Genomic DNA, 22,536 nt, shown 5'->3' with positions numbered 1-22,536 from the left:
TAATCAGGTATTGGCTTTCTGGAGAATAACATTTGGTAAGTGAGAACTTAATGAGTGTCCCAAGATAACTATTGTTAACTGGTGGAGCTGGTGACATTTTGTGTGTCACTGCTAGTCTTTGCCCCATGGTATATTAAGAACATGCTTTGAGCAAATGCTTTAGCATTTTCATTGCAAGTCAACCTTTTAAAAAACTCTCTTGCAATGAACATCTCTTCTATGAGAATATTTTTGGACGTTTATGTGAAAAATTGACTTATATATATATTTGGTACTGTGTTGTTAATGGGATAGAATAGAAGAACATTTACAAGAAAGTGTATTATAAAATACAAAGGACACTCCTCATATCATTCTGATGCCTTGTGTCTTTCATTTGTTATTATGTGCACTTGTTTAAGTTGAAGACAGCAATAATACTGCATATTATTTCTGTGAGGTTAAGGTATTATATTACTAGAAAAAGTAACTATAAATAGAGTGCTTATAGATACAATTATAGTCCTATGTATTAAGAGAAATGTACTATTATTAATAGATTATTGAATTGATTCATCTTATACATGTTTACCTGTAAATATGCCTTTTTTGTGTAAATAGAAATCTTTTATATAGGGCATTTTCTGAAAGCAGAATATACCTGTAAATCATGCCAATTCATTTGCTACACTGGGATCGGATTATTCTTCAGTAAACTCAATTTGAGGATTTAGAAAAATCAATCAAATATCATTATTCTTTCTATATGATGCCAAATTGTGTTTTGGTGACCTCTGCTATCATTTAAATGACCTGAAGTCAGGATGAGTTTCCTTGCACAGGATTGGGCCAAGTTTGCTCCCTTTTTGCTCTCTTTAGATCTTTTAAATCCTGTTTATTCCTTTTTCATTTGTATGTGTCTGTGGGTTGCAGCTTCTTATGCTTTTACCCATTTATAAGCTATATAATACAGGGTGGCTTGTTTAGTTTCAAGAAATGATGAAAATGAAGTTCTATTCCTTAAACCCCTAAATAGATCCCTTTTACAATGTGTTTGCATTTCAGACATTTTAAGGTTTGATCTACATGTTTATTCAGTCTTAAAGATATCTAGCTCCCCATTGTGCTTATTTGCCAATTACTTTACAGCCCTTTTCATACTTTTTGTTTTAAATCTGTGGGGTTGTTTTTGTCTTGTTGCATTTTTTCCTCTGCTTGAAGATATATCTATTATTCAAATATAAAAGTGGCTTAGGAAAGAACATCCTAAAGTTTATTTAGAAATTCACCAAGCCCATACTAATGCATCTCTAATGGGGACATTTCTTTCCACACCTCTAAGGTGATTGAGCCTGTCCTTTAAAGTGAGATTTGCAAACCAGTGTCTGGCAGCTCCAATTAGCTTCTTTTGGGTTTGAAGCACATCACAAACAGTAACAAGGTCTCCTAGGACACTCCTCTTGCAAGCAGTGTAGTCATATTTCCTCATTAGTTCTTTTCAATTGTCACTAATGCCATGTTCCAGCTTTTGAGTAGGAGACAAAAAACATAAAAATTTGGTATGTATGTAGAATGAGCCATTGTTTTCCATAATTCAAGGCTCTTTTGAATTCCTTTGATAGTTTTGAAGCTTACACAGCTTAATTCATTAACCTTTACCCTTCACATAAATCAGGTGATTAGGAATCTATTGCTAAGGAGACAGATTTTTCCCTCCACTGAAACTAAGTAAATGCCTCAAAAAAAAAAAAAAATTCCTATATAGCTGACAAAAATAACCTTTTTGTTGCTTTTCAGATTTCATCAGATATTTCAGAACATTATCAAAAGCAAGTGAACATAACATTGTGTTATTATAAATAATAATTCTGGATATTTTGGAGCAGGTTTTCTTATGCTTTGTGGAGTTCTAGAAGAGTGTGTGTGTGTGTGTGTGTGTGTGTGTATGTATATATACACACACGCGCGCGCGCTCACACACACACACACACACATACTCAATAGCTGTTACTTAAGAATTTACAATGGTTGCAATTTTAAAAATTTTCATCAGAGGCACGTGAATGGCTTAGTTGGTTAAGTATCTGACTCTTGATTTTGGCTTAGACCGTGATCTCAGGGTTGTGAGATGAAGCCTGCCTCAGCCTCTGTGTTGAGCGTGGAGCCTGCTTTAAGATTCTCTCTCTCCCTCTCCCCTGACTCCTCCCACTCCCTCTCTAAAATCAATCAATCAATCAGTCAATCAGTCAGATTCTCTCCCTATGTAGCACCCTCCCTTCACCCCTGCTCTTTCTCTCAGCAACAATTTCTTTTTCTTCTGAACCCTGTCAAAGAAGAAAATAATTTGAGGGGAGGCAATTCAGGATTAAACTAAAATATATTGAACCTGGAGCATTTGATTTGGAGAAACTCTTTGTGCAGGTCTTCATGTTACAGAGAATGAGAGTATGGGGTTTCAAAGGAGGTAGGTGGTTCTGTGGTTTCATGGAGGTAAGAATAGGGTGGGTTTTTCCAGATTTTTAAATTCTTTCTTGTTAAGATACATATCACTTTGTTTCTCAGAATTTGGGAAAATCGTTTAGTTGGCTTGTGTTTGATGTTCGTGGGCTAGTCTAAGAATATTGGATTTTCTGCTGTTTTCAACTATGCCATTTTCCCATTATTAATTCCTCCTTAATAATCTTATAGATTGTTACTTTCCCTGAGGATATAGTTCTTTTCCCAAGTTTTATAATTCTTTATGTTGTCATGCATGAAATGAGAAATCTTTGAATGTACTGACTTATGGAGAATGTCCATCACATGATATTTTGAAGTTTGTCCTCAGCGATAATGGGAACACGGGGTGGGTGAAGAATGGGAAAAATTTGAATTCAAGATTCTGAGTTTAGGGACTCATGGCTTGTCCCTAGGGACAAAATTATAATTTATTATTGAGATTAATGGATACTCTCCGATGTATTATTTGTGAATAGGAGAGAGGATGGAGAAATGAAAGTTTTAAATGTGATCTTTGATTCTCTTACTCTCTTTCTTTTCTTTCTTTCTTCCTTTCTTTCTTTCTTTCTCTCTTTCTCTCTCTCTTTCTTTCTTTCTTTCTTTCTCTCTTTCTCTCTTTCTTTCTTTCTTCTTCTTCATATGCAGCATGGAGCCCAGGGTGGGCCTCAAAATCATGCCTGTGAGATCAAGACCTGGGCCAAGATCAAGTCAGACACTTGACTAAGTCACCCAGGCAGCCCTTTACTCTCCTTCTTTAAGATTCGATCACTTTACAAACGTTTCTCTATTTTATTGGTACCATTTAAAAAATACCCTTTAAAAAATTTACATAAGGAAAAAAAAAAACTTAAATAAGAACCTATCGTCAGAAAGTTTCAATAATTACTGACCTTTACCACCTTGTTTGTTGCCTGCATACCTACTGTACAGTGACCTGGGAAATGCTCTGATGTTAATAACGCTAAAGGTCATGACTACAGCCAGGACTCCTATAAAACAGAGAATCATTTAGAATAAATGCAGTCCACAAACCAGAGTTATGTTCATGTACTTCTTGTAAATACATACTATAATGGACTCTAGAAGTTTCAAGAGGAAAGGATAGTCACTGTGCAGGCCTCTTGTCAAGATGTGCTGTCACTGCAGGCTGCCTGGGAGAGGAGACCTGGACTAATCACTAGGTTTCAGGCACTAGCTAGTTGATGTGGGGTTTCATCTCCGTCAATTTGCAGTAACAGGACAATACAAACCATTTCCACTTTCAACTCTCAAAACAATAGCTATTTGAGGTATTTATTTGAACCACTCAATTTTGTTTAATATTATTGTATTGAGAGTTTCAGTCCACATTCACAGAACTTGGGGTTTCTCTCCTCAAATACCACATCTGGGAATGATGTGATATTTACATTAAAGAAATTAAGTTTTGCTACAAATCTTCTAAGGAATGTGTTTTTCTCCACGAATCTTTATTCAAGGAATATTTCCATGTTATGCGTAACTTCTAGCACAGTGGCTGTGATTACAGAGTAATTAAAACTAGTTGGAAAACCTTGTGCAACCGAACTTTTAAAACCAGAGCAAAAATCCTAGGTGATCCTTTGTGAAAGCAAAGTACTTTTCTCTTATATTTCCTTTCTCTTTTTCTGTCTAAAAAGTATTTACTACTTATTTGTTAATAATGTGTTATCTCTTGGCTATTGCCTCTTGAATAAGATAAATTTAGTTACTATATCTATTCATAAAAACTTCCCACTGACACACAGGGGGGAAACCTGATGCTCATGGCCTTTCATCAGTTTTTAGAGACTTTTCATCCTGTGTTTGATTACCTTATTTTCTATGAATACTGGTTCTTGTTGCCTATGAAACAGCACTTGATCTGGCTTATACAGTGAAATCAATTTGTGTTATTTTTTTCTTCGTAGTGGGCTCTGTGTGTCTTTAATGTTTCTATGTGCTTGTCATGTATCTTACATAGAATCAGGTAGCAGGAATGCAGATAGGATATGGCAATTGTTTAGAGTTTTTTCACAATCAAATGTAAAACCAGGCTTTCTGGACTATTTAGAAAGAGCATGAGAAAAAAAAACGACATAAACATTATTTCTGTACTAATTTATTTCATTTTGTGGTAGTCATACAGAATGCTGCATCTGTAAATTTTTGGTAGGTGATAGAGGAGGATAAAAGTGTATCTTTGATATGGCAGAAAGTAGTCAGACTTTTTTTTAATTTAGGATTTTGTAATCATCTAGGGTCTTTATTTTTATCCTTAGCATATGAAAATTCATTTTTAAAGTTGTAAAGAAAACATAGTTGTTGCCTGTAATGTCTTATCTGCTTTTGTTCTTCTGTTTTTATGAGTTTATTCAAATATTACATTAAAGTCAAATGACATGGAATTAGGTTTAAAATTTTCCCTTTATAATAAGCTGTATCAATGGTAATTGCATTGTGTTGCTGTCTTAAGTTTTCTGCTGTAGCCATGGAAGAACCTCTCCATTTTTGTCATAAATCCTTTAAAAAAAAAAAAGCCAGAAAAGAATGTTTATTCAATTATTCCAAGGAACTTTGAAATGTTTATCATTCCATTAAAACAATATTCTATAAAAATATTCTAAAGGAAAAAATATGTCCTCTTTATAACTAATTTAACCTTCAGTAATGAATTGTGTGAAGGAAAATTGTATAAAATTTTCTGACATTTTATGAAGATTCCTACAAATAAGCCAGACAGCAAATAAAATATCTGCAAGACAGAGATGGATACTCAGTAATTTTTTGATGGATTATACACACAGGTATCAAATTACTTGATCCTTACTTCCTAGGAAAGGTTAATGACTCTTTTTGCTTTTACCCTTTTACTTAACTGTTATTTATAAAGATTAAAGCAACGACTACGTTGAAGGATGCATATTCCTATGTGTCAGTATGACTGTACAGGTTTTTCTGATATTGTAGGAGACTGAGCCATAAAATGGATGGCGTTGTTAATCATTATTTTTAAAGTTCATTCAGTTCTGTATTGCATGTTCTGCTATGGCTATTAAATCTGAGTGCACCATTCAAAAACCTTTTAACTTAAATGAAACCAGAAAAGACTATAAATCTTATGTATCTATATCTATATTATATATCTATATAACAATTCACTTAAAATATTAAGAATTAAAAATTTTGAAGTAAAAGATCTTAAAGTTCTTACATGTGCAGACTTCTTTTTTTTTAATCTATAACCAGTGTTAGATTTTTAAATATTTCTGGTTTATATTGAATAAAGTACACAAAAATGTATATTTTAGTGTTATCAGACTCCATCATTAATAACTGAAACATGAATAATATTACTGTCCACCTGTAATGACCATCATCTATATTCTAGTTTCATTATAATTGCTTTTATATTATTATGTAAATGACATGTTCATTGTATAACCTGTGTTTACTGGTCTATTGCTAAAAGTGACATTACTCTTATAGAAATAACACTTTTCATCACTTGGTTTTAAAATATACACTAGTCATAAATGTACTTAATTAAAGTCATTTGGGTATTAGAGCACTTGAGTTTAAAGCAAGGAATATAACACTTTTTCCTGAAACACCTTGAAAGAAGTTTGTTGAAAGAAGAGAGCTGTGGCATTCATCAAAAGCTGACCTCTTCCTGTTACAGTCATGGCCAAACTCTTGCTAATTTAACTTGAAATATATTAGTGTAACTCACCACTTTTTTGTGTGTGTGTTTTAGGTGTGTGGAGGTCATTGCAAAGGAAGGACAAAACCTGAAAGAGCTGTATTTGGTGTCCTGTAAAATCACAGATTATGGTATGTAAAGAGTCATTGTCCTAATCTTTTTTTAGAATGAAAAGTTACAAAATCTGTGAAAACTTTTTGAAAGAAATCACGAGCCACTATCTCATAGAGTCTACTTAATCTTTATTTGCACTAACTATGGTCACAGCAAAAGAAATTAAGAAATCCTAAGACTAGGACCCAGAGTAAAATGAACATGTATATCAGTTTAAACACATGTGTGCGCACACACACACACACTCACATAGGGTTAAAATGTGTGGTTTAAAAACTTATACAATGAAAATAAATACTGGGAGAACTAAATATTTGGTATAATAAATATAACTAAAGAAGTTATTACTAGAGTTAATTTGCTTAATTTAATGTCATGTCAAATACATTCCCTGCTGACATTCCAAATGGCACACTGTTTAATGCTTCACATTTTTTAAAGCTTTGGAAACTTCCACGTTTAGGTATGTAGGAAGCAAAGGGTATATATTTGTATGCAAGATTTTAAATTATCTTAATTTTCAATATCTCTTTAAAGTAGAGAAAAGCAAGTTGTTTTATAAAAAAAAAAAAATGAGAAGTGTGAAATCATCCTGTTGGAGTAAAAAAAGGAAAATAACCTAGCCTCTCCTTTTTTATTCAGCTTTATGTATTTTTTCTTAGTAATTTATGTATTTATCTAGAGTTTTAAGCAGATATTTGGCTTTATGGGAGACTGAACTGGTTTTCTTTTTTCTTTTCTGATTTTTTAATTTGTTTGTTTAAATTTGAGACTGTGCTTTTTACCTTGAGGGAAACTTATAATAATTCATCAAGTTTTTTTAATTGTTAACTCTGACATATGCTAATAAATGACTCCAGTCCTAGGATGTCATGCTGACCATCTGTCCTGGGTGGGAGAACTGTATTTTATCAGCTACTAAATTAAACCATTAGAAGAATTCTACTATAGCTCTGATAAAAAATAACATAAAATATTTGGTTTAAAATAATGCTAATTTCTTTTTCCGAGTTTATTTTTTAGAATGGAAAATGAGTCTTATGTGGATTTATTCATCATGTTTCTGGGTTGTTGGGGTCTTTCCCTACTTATACCATGCAAAAGGAGTGTTTTGATATTTTTTGTACTTTGTTTTCTGGTTTCACATATTAGATTGCCACTTAGATACAGTAATTCTAAAACCTATTTTATCTCCCCGTTGTCTAGCCCTTAGAGAGTTCTGTCAATCTAGGGCATGCAGGTAGATTTGTTGATTAGCTAATACATTCATTCATTCCAACTCTTTCCTTGGCATTCAAGCTCCTTTACCATTAGACTACCTGCCCCTCCAATCTTATTTTATATATTTCTCCCCTTTCCCTATGCAGTGCCAGTGTCAGATTGCTAATGGCCCAGAGAGCTACAGATTAAGTTCCTTAGAATAAACTCTTCAAGGTCCTACAGTGGAAATGTTGCTAAAATTACACTCTGTCCCAGCACCTGTTAAGTTAGCAAGTGCAAAGAAATGTTCCAGGCGATGTGAAGAAGAACAAAAGCTTTGGACTTGAGATACAATTGGGACCCAGTTCAGTCTTTTTGTCTTTATCTGTTCTTTGGCCTTAGGGAAGCTCCTTCACATCTCTGAGGCTCAGTTTCCTCATTTGGGGAATACATGTCTGATGTCCTATTTATGTACCCAGCACCGAGTCTAATGATTAGTGTTGGTAAATGTTGCTTTCCTACAGGAGGGGGAAAAGATTTTTTACAAAATTCTTCCAGCCTCTTTCCTTTCCTAGGCTTTGGAAGAGGTTTTTGTTGTTGTTGTTGCCATTGTGTAGTTATTGTTTATTGCTCTTGTTTCTTGATATTATCATGTTTTGGTGTTTAGAAATTTGGGGATTTTTTCTCCTGGTGAGGCAAAAACGTTGTTAAAACCTTGCCAATATGGTTTACATTTATTCACTTAGGTTGATAGATCTTTGCACATTAGTGTCACCGGGGGAGTTTCTAAAGCATACTGATGCCTGAGTTTTATTCAAGACTAATTAAATCAGAATTTCTATGAGGTGGCACCGGGGCACAGGTTTTGTAAAACCTGCCTAAATGATGTTACATGAACCAAAGTTGAGAACAACTGATCCAGTCCATTTGAAGGGGCCAGAAATGGCCATATAGGGGACTTCCTTGCCGTGGTGATGAGAAATCTATTTCAATTTTTCTGGTATCTTAGTTGTGTCAGCTCTAAGCGCTCTGCCTCACCTCATCTCTCTTCCATCTTTTCTTTGGTTTTAGGTATTCAGAGGGTTCATGGAAAGCCAGTGTTCATCTATTGATTCTGTTCTTCAAAATGTTGGGGCACAATTGAGGAGGAGGGGTAAAGGTCGATAGTTTATGAGATTGTAGTATAATTGCTATTTGATTATAAAATTTTAAAAAATCACTGAAAGTTCAGCTCAGCTCAGCTCTTTCCCCCTGGTAACATGCCAATAACACATGAATAATTTTTGTCAAAAAAGACAGCAAAAAGGATTATTCATTTGTAACCAGAGAAACGGCATGTTATTGGAGGTAACTGCTCTGCTGGGGAAGGCTGGCTGTGATCCTTTGCCCTGTGTTAATTATAAATTTTAAACAGAAAAACAGTTGCCTATTTTCTTCTTTAACTGGATAAGTAAAGATATATTCTGTAGAACTTTTAGATTATTGAGGCTACTGAAAAGTTGTAAGATTTTTTGTACACTGATACTGGGGGGGTTTCATCCTTTGAGAGACTACTCCAGAATTCTGCTTCCTATTGCTTTAGTCATATTCGAGCTAGTTAGTCTTGTCCTCACCTCCTCCCTCTGTGGTGCTGTGATTGTACATGCTTTCATTATAGTATACGGAGATTTCTGAAGTTTTTGCAGAATGCATTGATTCAGAAACAGCAGCTCGCCTGGCATATCATTTGTAATTTTTGTCAAGATTCTCACAGATGTTGAATGTGTTATTATAGTACGTAGCAACACCTGGCCAGGCTGTTATGAAGTTATGTTCATTTTAATTGACATATGATATAGTTGTCATGAAGAAAACTATCATTCTAATAGACTTCTTATTCCCCAAACTGAACATAGATCTTTATGGTAAAGGATGGCAATTATAAACAAATTAATAATTCAAGCCAGCTAAACAGAAAATACAGTCTTGGGAAATTGCTCCCTGAAGAGAAATCTAATATCGTCACTTTTCTATCACTGAACAAATAAATGTTATATAGGCAGTATTGTGGGGGAAAACTCAAATTTAGGAGTCAGAGAGTTAGGTTAGAATCTAGTTTTGCCTCTTCTTTTCTTTATGACCTTGAGCAAGTTATTTAAGCTCCTAGTTTTGTCATCTGTTAAGCACATAATAAAATGTACCATAAAAGGTAGAGAATATGAATTTAAAACATCTGCGTCATGCCTCGTGGCATAGTGGGTACTCATTAATCGGCAGTTCTTAATATAATAGAATTGTCTCTTTCTCTGAAGAAGAATCGGCTTTCCTCCCCCTCCTCTCCCACCTCCCCCTCTTCTCTCAAACCTCTCCAAGTGTGGCTTTCCTGTCTATGCAAATCATGATCTAGAAGTTTGGCCTGTATTAGTCTGTACTTGTCTCGTTGACTTCTATACCTAAGCTATCTAAGCCAGATTCTGATTAGTAGGGAGCCAAGGGAAAGATGCGGCAGAAAGCTGAAATCTTTCATTTGCCTCCCCATCTTAGGGGAGGCATCTCTTTATTTTTGTTTGGATAATTTTCTCTTCGCTCCCATCGTGCTTTCTTTTGTTCCAAGAATTGTCAGCTAGTTTTCAACCTACCTCTCCACTTGCCTTCAAATACTTTTCTGTTGAAAGTCCTCTTCTGGAAAATTGTATCCTTGGGATTGAAAGGAAGACAAGGAATAGAAAGTGACATGTATCCTTCAAGCCTGTGGAGGTCAGAGCCAGTCTGTCTGGGGCTGCATGGCACAGAACAGGAAGTGTAATGAATGGGATGGATGAATAAAGCGCTTGCCTCCCCTGATATCTCCAGAGTGAGTTTTACAAGTGTGACCCTGTGTCAGGGAGCAGTTGTAAAAAGGACCTAGGTTTCCTTCTAGGTTGTTATCGTATTTCCTTTGACTTCAGCCACTCCTGAGACCCCCTAGAAATATACTCTAGAGGGTATCTTTTGATTTACCTCTCAAGTTGTCAAATAAACTTTAATTAAAGAGGACTGTAAACACTTAACTGCTGACTGATATTTGTGGCCTACAAGGTCACTGACAACCCACAGACTCACTCTGTGCCACTCCGTGGGCTCTCTGTCACTCCCACGGTCCCTGGGGCTATTGCTCCAGGGCAGTCTTTGGTTGCCTCTTACTCTGCTTGCCACGGGTCTGCTGTCTGATTTGGGACTTTTAAACCTAAACTCAAGCCTCCTGCAAAACTTTTGGATTGCTCTGAGCAAAAGGTCTCCCAAGTCAAGGATGTCACTATTCCCATGGTTATCTATTTGAGATGTCATTTCAGTTGGTCTGCCGTGCAACAGACATGACACGTATTCATTCTGTCAGCAGATAGATTCAGCACCTACTGTGTGCTGGGGTCTGTTCTCGATGCAAGATATAAATAGTTTCTGTATTCCCGGAGCTTTCAATAGGATGGGATAGAGAGAACCTGCTCATTTTAAGGAAAAAAAGAAAAGGGTAATTCATCTCCTTCCTCCAGACAAGAAGAATGGCAGGGAGTGGCCTGCTGACATTAATCTTTTCTTTGTTGTAACCCACACCTCACCTCAGCCTTGTTGACCTTCTAATGTTATTGAAAGATTTATAGGTTGTACATTCCCTATCTCTTCTTGGGCAACCAGATCTCTTCATCTGTTAGTTAACCCAAATTAGGATCCTGGATGCATTATTAAAATAAATAAGCATGCCGAAGAAACAAAAAGAAATCCTAACAAGCATTCTGGATTATGCTATTATCAAGAGTGCTTCATTTTTTCTTATCAAACCAACACTAATAAATTATTCAAGAAAAAGGCTCATACTAAAAATAATTTTGTTCTTTTTATATATATTATGTTATTTTTCATATTATTAGGTATGCATTACATACAATGATGTTTCCTTTAAAATTAAATTCCTGGTTTTTCCTTTTACATTTTTTTTCATTTTCAAATTGTATTTCAAACTGTTCCAAGATTGTTGGGTAAAATTCAGCTCCTTTTGTCAGCAGGAATAACTCTAATAGTTGTAAAGTGACAGAGAAGAACTTTAGAAAATACATTTGCAAGTCAAAAAGAATGTCTTTATTGTTTACTGTTGATTATTCATGCTTTTTTTTCCTTCTATCATTTAAATATAGATAGCTTTTATTGTTTCTAACAAAATAGTACTAAATTGCTAAATCTTCTATTGTTGCAAATTTCCCTTGTTTATATGTCCATCTTAAAAGTTATTTCTTTTCACTTCTAATTCTCTATTTTTATTCCTGGAGTTCCTCACTACTAGATTGATATGCCTACTAATGTACTTAGCAAATACTATATCCTTTTTTTTTCTTCTCAGTAATGGTCATAATTTCTCACCAAAAATTTGGTATTTAGTATTTAATTGTAACTTTTTCTAAATGTTTTTCTTTGCTTAGCAGCAAAGAAATTGTTGACTTTCTTCTTCAGTTCCTAGGTCATCCTAAGACCACAGCTACATAACCTTGAAATAAAAGGCTGAACAATAATAATGCTTATCACTTTGGCTTGCCATCATAGACCACAGAATCTCAAATCTTTTGAGAAGGACTTAAAAGACATTTCTTCCAGAAGATACTCCCATAACCAATTCAAAGATGAACTCTTGCTTCATCTATAATGGAGTTTTTTTTCTTTTTTAATTAAGAAACCTTTAACCTACATTTAAAAGACAAACAGACCAATTTCTATTTGCCCCTAAATTTTCTTAATAACTCCAAATGCATATATATTGTTGCTCTAAATTAATTTATTAATTTTTTATAAATAAATACTAAATTTCTATATTTAACTGAATTATTAAGTGAAATATTATTAACTTTCCAACTTTTCTCACTTTTAGCATTTCTAAAATGTAGTATTTAATTTTAATTAGCTGTTTTTAACATTAATCTTGTAAAAGAAACTTGTCCCAAATCACATAGTCATTTTTCAGAGTTTTCATCTTTAACCCTCATTGCTTTGTGTTCTCGAGTATGCAGACTAAGCAATTGTTTTCCTTGCACCATGCTTTATTATAAATAGAATTATTATTGATTATTACCAGTGGTTAATAGATCTAAAGGGGACTGCAATGAACACCAAGATAATTGCAGTAATCCTAAATTCTACACAAGTAACAATTTCCTGATGTTAAAACTTCTTCAGGGGGCGCCTGGGTGGCTCAGTGGGTTAAACCTCTGCCTTCAGCTCAGGTCATGATCTCAGGGTCCTGGGATCGAGCCCCACATCGGGCTGTCTGCTCAGCAGGGAGCCTGCTTCCCCTTCTCTCTCTGTCTGCCTCTCTGTCTACTTGTGATCTCTCTCTCTCTGTCAAATAAATAAATAAAATCTTTAAAAAAAAAAAAAAACTTCTTCAAAATAGAAGTCCTGAGTAGTAGTGAATTCTCTATTACAAGGATTATTCAAGCTGAGGGCACCTGGCCGGCTCAGTCAGTGGAGGATACTACTTTTGATCTCAGGATCATGAGTTCGAGCCCCACATTGGGTGTAGAGATTACTTCTTAAAAATCTTTAAAAAGAGTGATTTATGCTGAGATAATCTCTTTAGGAGAATATGGAAAGATGGAAACATTGAGTAAGGAATTGACCTATATGATGTTTAAATTCCTTTCTAATCCTGTGATTTATTCTGGACTGGTTTTGTGTTTTATTTCATTCAGCAGATATTTACTGCGTAAGTGTTGCCTGGGGGGTGTGGAGAATATGGAAATGGATAGAAAGTATACACTCTTATGTTGAGAAAGAAGACAGAAGCAGTGAAAAGTTTCCTGACATATTAAACAATATGATGAGGTCAAATAGAAAAATAGGCCCTCTGAGATGTAGAGGTTCAGGAGGGCAGATCATCAGAGATTTAAATCGTCGGGGAACTATCTGTGGTGGAAGAGGCATGGGAGGACAGAGATTTGAGAAGGAAGGGCATTTGAGGTAGTACAGCCCTAGGAAAGGCTCAGAGCAAGAACAGGTGTCTGAATGGATGAGTTTGTATGCGTTGGTTAATCTAAAGAAAGAACAGAAATCATCCAAAGTGATTACGTGCACACACGGGCAAATTTTGAAGAAACCTTATGAAAATATTCTAGTTGAAAATTCAGGGTAAGTTCCAACTTTCATCTCAACTTTTCCCATCTTATTCACCATTCCCATGGTAACAACTTCACTTAACATATATAAAAGGAAACACTACTTTGAGTTCTAAGTAATCAAGTATCCAGTTCAATTGAAGGAAATCAAATGGTAAACTTTCATGACAATAATCATAATAATAAAATAGTTAATATTTTTTAGATGTTTTCTGCGGGTATTATTTATTTAATCCCCTTAACACCCCACTTTAGATAGTACTATTAAATTTAGGCCTGCAGATATAGAAACTGAGGCCTAGAAAGGCTCAGGTTCACATAGTTAGTGAGTAGTGATGTGGTATGGGTTCAATGGTACGTCAGGTCTCTTGCGTAATCACTCATAGGTCAGTGATGTGCTTATAAGTATTTATTGCTAGACAGTCTTGTTAGATTTTCCCAGTTCTCAGAGCTTAAAAAATATAACTGAATCCTGTGCTACCATGTTTGTCCGTCTGTATATAAAAAACAATGTCACAAAGCAGCTACCCGTTAAGATCTAATTATATCATTATAGAACTTAATAGGTTTAACGTGCTTATTCACTATAACTTTGTTATGCCGACACCAAATACCAGTTGCATGCTGTGATTAAACATTCCCTAGCCAGAAGGTAGAGACTCTCATTGATGTTAAATGTGTACTCATGTATTCAACAAATATTTTCTTAATAATTTCAAAACTGTCTTTAATTCTTCAGGAATAAAAAAATTTTCTTACATCTCCTTTCTAAATTTTCCCCCAAAATTTCTGAAGGAAGCAGAAATATTATTGATTTTTTAAAATAGAGAATAAAGTTGAGCCCAGACAGTTTTAATTAATTAAGCAAAGCTAGAACTAAAATCTCCTACTGTAAATCGTTTACTGAATTACATGCAGATAACTCCTCAAATGTCTCTGCTTTTCATATAGAAATAATTTCTTCATTGAAATAGTCCTTTGAAAGCAATTTTTGCCAACATTAAATGACATAATTTCATAGCAGCTTTTAAAAGTACAGCTATTTCTAGAGATATGCAGTTGCACCATTCTCAAAACTGTAAGCAACTGTTCTTTAAGTTCATCTACCGTGAACCTGAGCTCAGAAGTTCCTTAGTGTCGTATCTGTCTCAGGTGCCCGTTACTTTTCTTCCCTTAAGGAGAGCCTCTTCCAATAATATTCTCTGAAAAGTCAGAACAGAATCTCTTTGGTGTGGCTTTGCTCTCCACCTCCTCTATGCTCTTAATTTTAGAGCAGCTCATTTTCTCAGGTATCATGAAAAGTAAGAGTAGAAAGGGAGGAAAACCCAAGAGCTGCATCTCTTCCTTCTAAAGCATCAAACCATATATCCTCCACTTACAAGTGTTTTTTTAGGGTTTTACCCTCTCTTTGAAATGGTTTTGTCCTCCTCAGCGGATGTTTGACTAAATCTTTTTCATGATTTGCTGGTCAATTAGCGTACTTAAGATATTTGTCATCTAACTTATTTTGAAACAAAACAAAACAAACATTTATTAAGTTTCCCCTTAGAAAGTGATAGTATTGCTCATATTAAAATATAAATCGAACATTAAAATAATTTTACTGTATGTCTGTCTCTAGGTAGGCTCACATCATTATATCCACTAGTACTGACAGTAATTGAGCTTTACAGCAGGTCTTTCTCTTTCCACTTATTAGTACTACTTCCGTATATTAAGAGCAGCTTTCTGTTATTGATTTTTTTGTTTACCTGAGTTCAATTAATATAGGAAAGAAAAGAATAATACATTATTTTTTCTCTTTATTGACCAGCTTTCAAAATATTGGTTAGGTTTCCATCTTCTAAACGTAACCTGTGAAGAGTTATTGTTGTTGCATTATCATTATAAGCTCAGCAATCCATTGCAGTTGTTTTCTTACTGATACTCAGTTTGTCCTGCCTTTGGTACTGGAAGCTTCTGTAAGTTTGTTCCTTACAGAAACAAACTTTTTTTTTTTTTTTAAAGATTTTATTTATTTATTTGACAGAGAGAGATCACAAGTAGGCAGAGAGGCAGGCAGAGAGAGAGAGGAGGAGGAAGCAGGCTCCCTGCTGAGCAGAGAGCCCGATGCGGGACTCGATCCCAGGACCCTGAGATCATGACCCGAGCCGAAGGCAGCGGCTTAACCCACTGAGCCACCCAGGCACCCACCTGTGTGCTTTTGATACAGAACGATTATGTCAAGATACAACAGGCTCACTTTGTGCATTCCATATTAGAGACATGGCATCAGCTGCTTTTCTAAAGAACTCTGGTTCTTTGAGTGAATTAGGCTTTTTTCCCCCTTTTTCTTTAATTTAGAGAACTTCCTCCTTTAAAGTCTGTTGCACTCTGAATCTTATATCACTATTTTCTTTTATTCCTCCAGCTTAAAACTTACTCTGTATTTCAGCATAAATCCAATCCTCCCATTACAATTCAGCAATATCAGTCCTTGAGTTTTAAAGCATCTTCATTTAGGGATTTCCTACATACTAGAAACTTCTAGTCCCTTATATCCGACACTCCCTTAATCTTACTGGCATGTTCTGCTTTTGGAGAAGTTAGAGGTGGGATTTAGGAAGGAGAAGTAGTTTTACATTTTAGGTACTCCATCAACTTTTTGGAGATTTCCTTCTCATTTTATTTGTCTCTGATTTTCTGCATTTGTTTTAAATAAGGACTAAAATTAGACCTCTTGGATCCATTTGGAAATAAGTAGAAAACTGTTCAAACTGTATGGTCTTATATAATCTCATTCAGGGGCTTTCAGACTTTCTTGTCCTACAGTGAAAAATGCATTTTGCATTTATAGTGCTTGTTGTACTCTCACTAAATTGATTTCATCTCTTACTAGAATGGCCAGCAGTTGAACTGCTGTGATTACAGCTTCTTCAATGTATAGATAAGAACTACATCTGTCAGTCAATGACCTGCTCAAGAGTAGAAAACAGATGGATTTCCTTGATACAAAATGGTCACTGTTCTTCTTGAGGTAGAAGGTGCCAACCTTCCCATGCTCATCAAATCCTGCATGTTGCTTTTATTATCTGTGAAATAAGGGATTAGTAGTGCTTCCATCTCATATCTTTGGGAGAAAGAGAGGCAAAGAGATTCTCCTGATGATTGATTTCACCTTAGACAGATACTAAATGGAATTTTCTCCAGAGGCAAAAAAGGTAGTTTTGTTAATTTCCTAATTTGGTAAATCAAATGTACTTTCAATTTATATATTAAACTACTCATTTTAACCCTTATCCTAATACGTTTCCTTGGGATTTTAAGATTCAGTCACCTAAAATTTATCTGTCAAATGTGTTCCTTTTCTTGGGTTTATCTGCATGACATTAAATAAATAGTTTGAACTTTTCAACTTTTCAAACAATTGTATTGAGTTGACGTGGCTGATCCAGCCTATGTGTGTCTGTGTGCAGTGTGTGCCGAACACCTGAAAGCGACTTGTCTTTCATTAAGAATGACTGAGTGTGGGCAGAGAAAAAGAAATTTTACGAATTAGAAATAAGAAGTAAACAAAAGAAAATTCTGTCTATCTTCAGGGAGTTATGGTACTTTTCTAGTTGATATATACATATGTTGATAATGTTGATATATACATATACACACACACACATATGTATATATCCATTAAAATGAACTACATTCATACTGATACAATGTAAAATTTGCTTGCCATGATATTTTTACATGGTAAATAATTCTTAGAAGCCGAAAAAAATTACATAGAAAACTAGCTAAGTATCGTTTGATGATTGAATGATGATTTTTAATCATGTCTCTCTCAGATGAAAGTTTTTTCCTTCCTACTGTCTCTTTCCTCACATATATGTATGTCTAGGAGCTTCTCCAAGAAAGCAGTTTTACTTTGAAGGTGTTTTATTTCCTCTCATAAAGGATTCTTCTGTTCTTCTAGATTTAAAATCACAGTAATAGCCTAGTAGGCTCCAGCCCCTTCCCTGCCCTCTGTCTGTTTGAGAATCTCTCTGAAGTCAGCTTTGGGAAGTCCGTTTTGGAGATCTGAAGTCCAAAGATGCTTCTCTGGTGTACTGAGGACAAGACAGTTGTTCAAGAAGCTGCTCATGACCAAGCTGAAATCATCCAGAAAGACACTTTCTGAATGTGCTTGAGGAGAATATATTTGAAATTTACATCATGCACATCCTATAGTAACCCAAAACTTCTTTTAAATGAATGAGAATAATATATATATTATAATTACACATATATAATAGCATACGATTCAAGCCAATTTTGAACAGCAATAAGGAACTTAACATTTCAGCTCTACAAAATAAACGAAGACTTTGAAATTCAATCAGTCCTATTTTATGTTGAGGCAAATGTATCTTGGCTTTTTCTGAGAATCATACCTTCTGCTCTAGTTTACATAAGAAATTGCATGAAATCCTTTAAAGCATTCGTTTTCAACTTTGCCATTACAACACACCTTGCATTCAAGGCTTGGAAATGATTTACTTTCTGAAGAATTATAAATTAGGACAAATTCAATAATTTCTTCTCTTAAAGTCATTTGGATTCTGGTAGAATTTTCTTGAGCAGCAGGAGGGGTGAGTTTAGCAAGCATGTTGAAATTTGCACATAATTTGTGGGTACTTTCTTGTCACAGCTTTTGGTGTGTGGTATTTACCCGTATAGTATTATTCATTATTGACATGCTTGGGAAATGTGTTATTGTGAAAGCCAGTCACCACTTCTCCATATGCATGTTCCCCCCACATTTCTGTCATGTTCTTTATTTCAGCAATATTTGGGGGCTGGGGTAATTTAGGGAATTTTCCTGAGTATGTGCCATACATGTCAGTGTTATGCATCATATTTATCATTCTGTGGAGGAAAACATGGGTTCTAGAGCTGGTGGCCCTTGAGGACAATAAGACAGCAAGCAGCATAGACCCGAGGGAAGACCCTCTCAACTACACACACAAAGGCACGAGAGGCTGTGCCTTTCTACAATATGCTGCACATACTTCACAGCACATACTTCATCCTTTTGCTAGATTGTTGCTGTGAAACTTACTCTACTCTTTCACATTTATGAAAAAAATATAACTTTTAAATTTCTATTCGAGGAAGTGGTCTTTATTTTTAATAGCCTACACAGCATATACTTTTACATTTGTTATTTTAAGATACAACATTTAAATTAGACACCTACTATAATTTCTTATGGTATCCTGGATATGGCAAGGCTCCCAAAAACATTTTTTACATGCAGTGGGCTCTACAAATATTTACCTCTGTTTTTCAACTTCAGGAAACCAGTTGAAAATTGTAGAATTAGACTTTGGGGCTGTGTAGGGTATTTTCTGACTATTACAAATCTATCTAAATCTACAACCTGCTAGGAAAGATCGAATCCCTTCCAGCTTGTGATTGTAATATATGATTTGTGTGAACTTGAGTCTGTCTCACAAATGCATTTAGTATTTCTGAACCGAGCTTCTGTTCTGTGCCAGGCAGGTTTCTAACTGTGCGTGTTCAGTCCACTGATTGACTGACTGAGAGCCAAATTATTCTCACTAACACATACTCAATTCCCAACTACTACAGAAAAGATGGACTCCCGGGCCAAAATTGGACCCTCCCTAACAAAGCTTGCTTTCTGCTACTAGTAATACTTACACAATGAATGAAAATTCAGTGACCTATATTCTTCCATTTAAATCCTTAAAAATTTAAATTAAAACTTTGTCAACAGTAATTCTAACCATACCGAGGCAAAAAGAGTGTTCCCTGCAATCTGGCAGCACTAAATGTAATTCATAACTATCAAAAATCCGTTTTCTCTGCATAACTTTAAAGAACGCTCCTGATGTCTTGAAAATTCCATGCAATTTTCTTTAAAAGTTGGTTTGGAATGCCACTGTGCATCTTGAAGCCCACATACAGTGAGTTAAATTACAGCAATAGCATATTTCTCAAGCACCATATAGTTGCAAATCCTTTATCCTGAAGTACATAGTGAAGGATTTTCTCCTTGAACAGTGAAGGAAGTTGAACTTTGGGGTTGTTTCAATTTAACACATGATGTGCTGCACACTTAAAGCTGTGTTTTGCCTTTCCTACCTTTTCTTCTTTATTCATTCCCACTTCCTATAAAAGGAATTAAGTCTATAATGCCGATTATAAAACTGGATCCGTATTATCACTTTTCTCAAAGCATCATTTCCCCACACTGCCGAATGGAAGTACTTACTTTTCAGTGGGTTAATCTAAATGCAGAGTAGAAGGGCTGTTATTCATCACCCCCATTTCTACCGCTCCTTTAGTAACTGCTGCTGGTCTTCTCTGACTCAGTAAATGGCATCACTGTTCACCTTGTTATCCCAGCCGAAACTTAGATGGCCCTGATGCCTCACTTTTCTTCATACCTCTCATCACGTCCATTAATAAGCCAGGTCAGCTCTACCCCTGAAATTGATCTCACATAGAGCCAACTCCACTGATAACCACACTGGCCACTTCATTGTATTTCCTATTTGTCTTCTCACTTTACAGTCTGTTTATCACAGAGCGGCTACCAATGAACCTTCTTAAAAAATTCTTGAATGGAGGAACAAATTAAAATGTTACTAAAGTTAATTAGTTCATGACTTTAGCAATATGCTGTTTGTTCTGGATTATAAACCTAAAACCATGAGAAACACTAAAAATTAAACATGTAGATGCTTTGCCTACCATAAGATTTACTATGTGCAACTAAATATTTAGCATTAAGCCATCATAGACCACCACTGGCACAGTCGATTCAGAATGATGAGGATGGGAACCTCAGCTTGCCAGAGGACGGTGTTAGGCAGTCCTCTTCTGTAGACCTTGCAGCACTCCATGCCACAGCTCACCCAGCAGTCAGGGAAGCATTTTCTTTTACCACCAGATGAAGCTCAAGTGCAAGGAGATGAGATCCACATAGCGTGGTTATGGGCACTGCCCTGGCTTAGAAACATCAAACTCCCAAGAACTACTGTCTCATGGAATGACCAATAGGCGTAACATCTAGCATCCCTGAAAGTTACACGGCTGGTTACAAGAATGACTGCACTGAAGGAATCCAAAGCAGTGGTATCCCCATCAGGTATTTATACTGCTCTTTGCTATCTACCAATTAGCTGTCATTGTTACTTTAAAGCATGATTACTTTAAAGTAACATGGCTAATGTACCATTTTAGGGGAACAGATCTAGGAAGTTAACCAAAGGTCAACTTCTCATTCAGAAAAGGAGACGTTTGTTAGCTCTTTACCCACTGTAGGATCTTTAAATCAGCTTGAGATTTGACATTAATTTCAACATTATTTTGTATTTATTAGAGGGCAGCATATTTCTTGCTTTTTCTGCCCAGCATTGTTTTGTTTGTTTGTTTGTTTGTTTTTTAAGGAACAGACATTTTACTCCTAAAACTGAGATAAAAGGAGTAAACCATTCAGCAGTGTGGCACTGCTATCTCTGTACCCTTCTTTCCTTGCCTCTGGACTACTACTCTGGACTACCTGGCCTTACTAGGGACACTTGAAACCTTATACACAGTCCAGACTTAGTGGCAAGTACAAGCACTTTTAGAGTTACCATTTTGTTTTTGCATGAGGAAGGAGGCCTACCTAACACGAGGCAGCAAAATCACTAGGACTAGCACAAGCATCCCTAATGTATCAGTCTAGTCCCCAAATGACACAACTAAATAGGAAAAAAAAAGTCATTGAAAATTTACTACTGTAGCAATTTTCCTTGCTTTGTTGGACAGACCTGTAAACTAGCACCTAGTATTCCCTAACCAGCACAGTGTTCTTGGGGAAAAAGCTGTCAGTTTTGTAAACATCTTTTAAAGCAGGTGTTTCTATTTTTAAATCTCCTGGGATTGGGGGATGAGGAGTCAAAGTTGGAAACTTCTAGCTAATACAATTATTAGTGGGAAACTATTGCAAGAATGTATTATATAATGTGCTACAAATTCCATCTAGAAGTATTTCCAGCTAGCTTTTTTTACAGGTTCTGAGATTATGGAAAACAGAAATTTCATCCTATAGGGTTGGGCTAAAAGATTATCAGGCTTGAGAGCTATAGGAGCCATCAGAAATATGGATTTCTTTGAAGCCCTGGCTTTTTAAAGTGGAGGAGACTGAGGTTCAGTTTCCCCCAGCTCCAGAACCAGTTCTCTTTCCCCGGCTGGGGGCCTTGTTCTCCCATCAAATCACCTTGGTTCCCCCACCTTCTAACCTCAGGCTTATTTGTGAGACCATTCAGGCCTACCTTTCCTTAGAATTGGAAAGGGGGTAGAAAATATGTTTATCATTTAAGTAAATCATGTTATAACAGAATATTATTTCTTTAGTATGTTGATTTCAGTAATGTCTTTATTAACTTCTTACATAAATTTAAAAAATAATATATAATTTCTTACCTAATAGTTTGGATTATATAGGATAATATTGTTATTTGTCAGTTTATTCAAGAATGGGGAAAGTTGTGTTTGTGAAGAAAAGTGTGTGGGGCTTTTATACAGAAGTATTTTAAAAATACAAGATCACCATTTGTTTACCCAGTACTTGAATGGTATTTAGCTATGTATACAATATTAAAATTACAATTATTTTCTTTCAGTATTTTGAAGATACTGTTCCACTGTCTTCTGGCTTCCATTGTATTGAGAGAACTGACAATAATCATTCCTTTGTTAGTTATTTTTTTCCCCTATTGTAATACCTTTTTTGTTTTTTTTCTTTTAGTTCTTCTGCAGTTTTTCTGTGACAGCTTTACTTACCTATTTATTTTTATTTGTCATGCTTAGGATTTGCAGACCATCTTAAAGCTGAGACTCTGTCCTTTAATCAGTTTGGGGCAAGTTTCAATTATTATGTTCTCAAACATTGCC

At 35.4% G+C, this 22,536-nt stretch overlaps 1 protein-coding gene across 2 annotated transcripts in view; it reads left to right on the top strand.

The window, feature by feature from the left end:
- The window catches only part of FBXL17 (F-box and leucine rich repeat protein 17), a 508,942-nt gene that overhangs the window by 341,778 nt on the left and 144,628 nt on the right, over positions 1–22,536 (top strand). For both annotated transcript variants that reach the window (XM_059175615.1, XM_059175614.1), the window contains exon 7: positions 6,233–6,309. In XM_059175615.1, the coding sequence (XP_059031598.1) occupies positions 6,233–6,309 (77 nt within the window). The remainder of the gene's footprint in view (positions 1–6,232; positions 6,310–22,536) is intronic.

The sequence above is a fragment of the Mustela lutreola genome, chromosome 5 (genome assembly GCF_030435805.1).
Source record: "Mustela lutreola isolate mMusLut2 chromosome 5, mMusLut2.pri, whole genome shotgun sequence".
Classification (NCBI taxonomy): domain Eukaryota; kingdom Metazoa; phylum Chordata; class Mammalia; order Carnivora; family Mustelidae; genus Mustela; species Mustela lutreola.
This window is presented reverse-complemented; position numbering and strand designations above follow the sequence as displayed.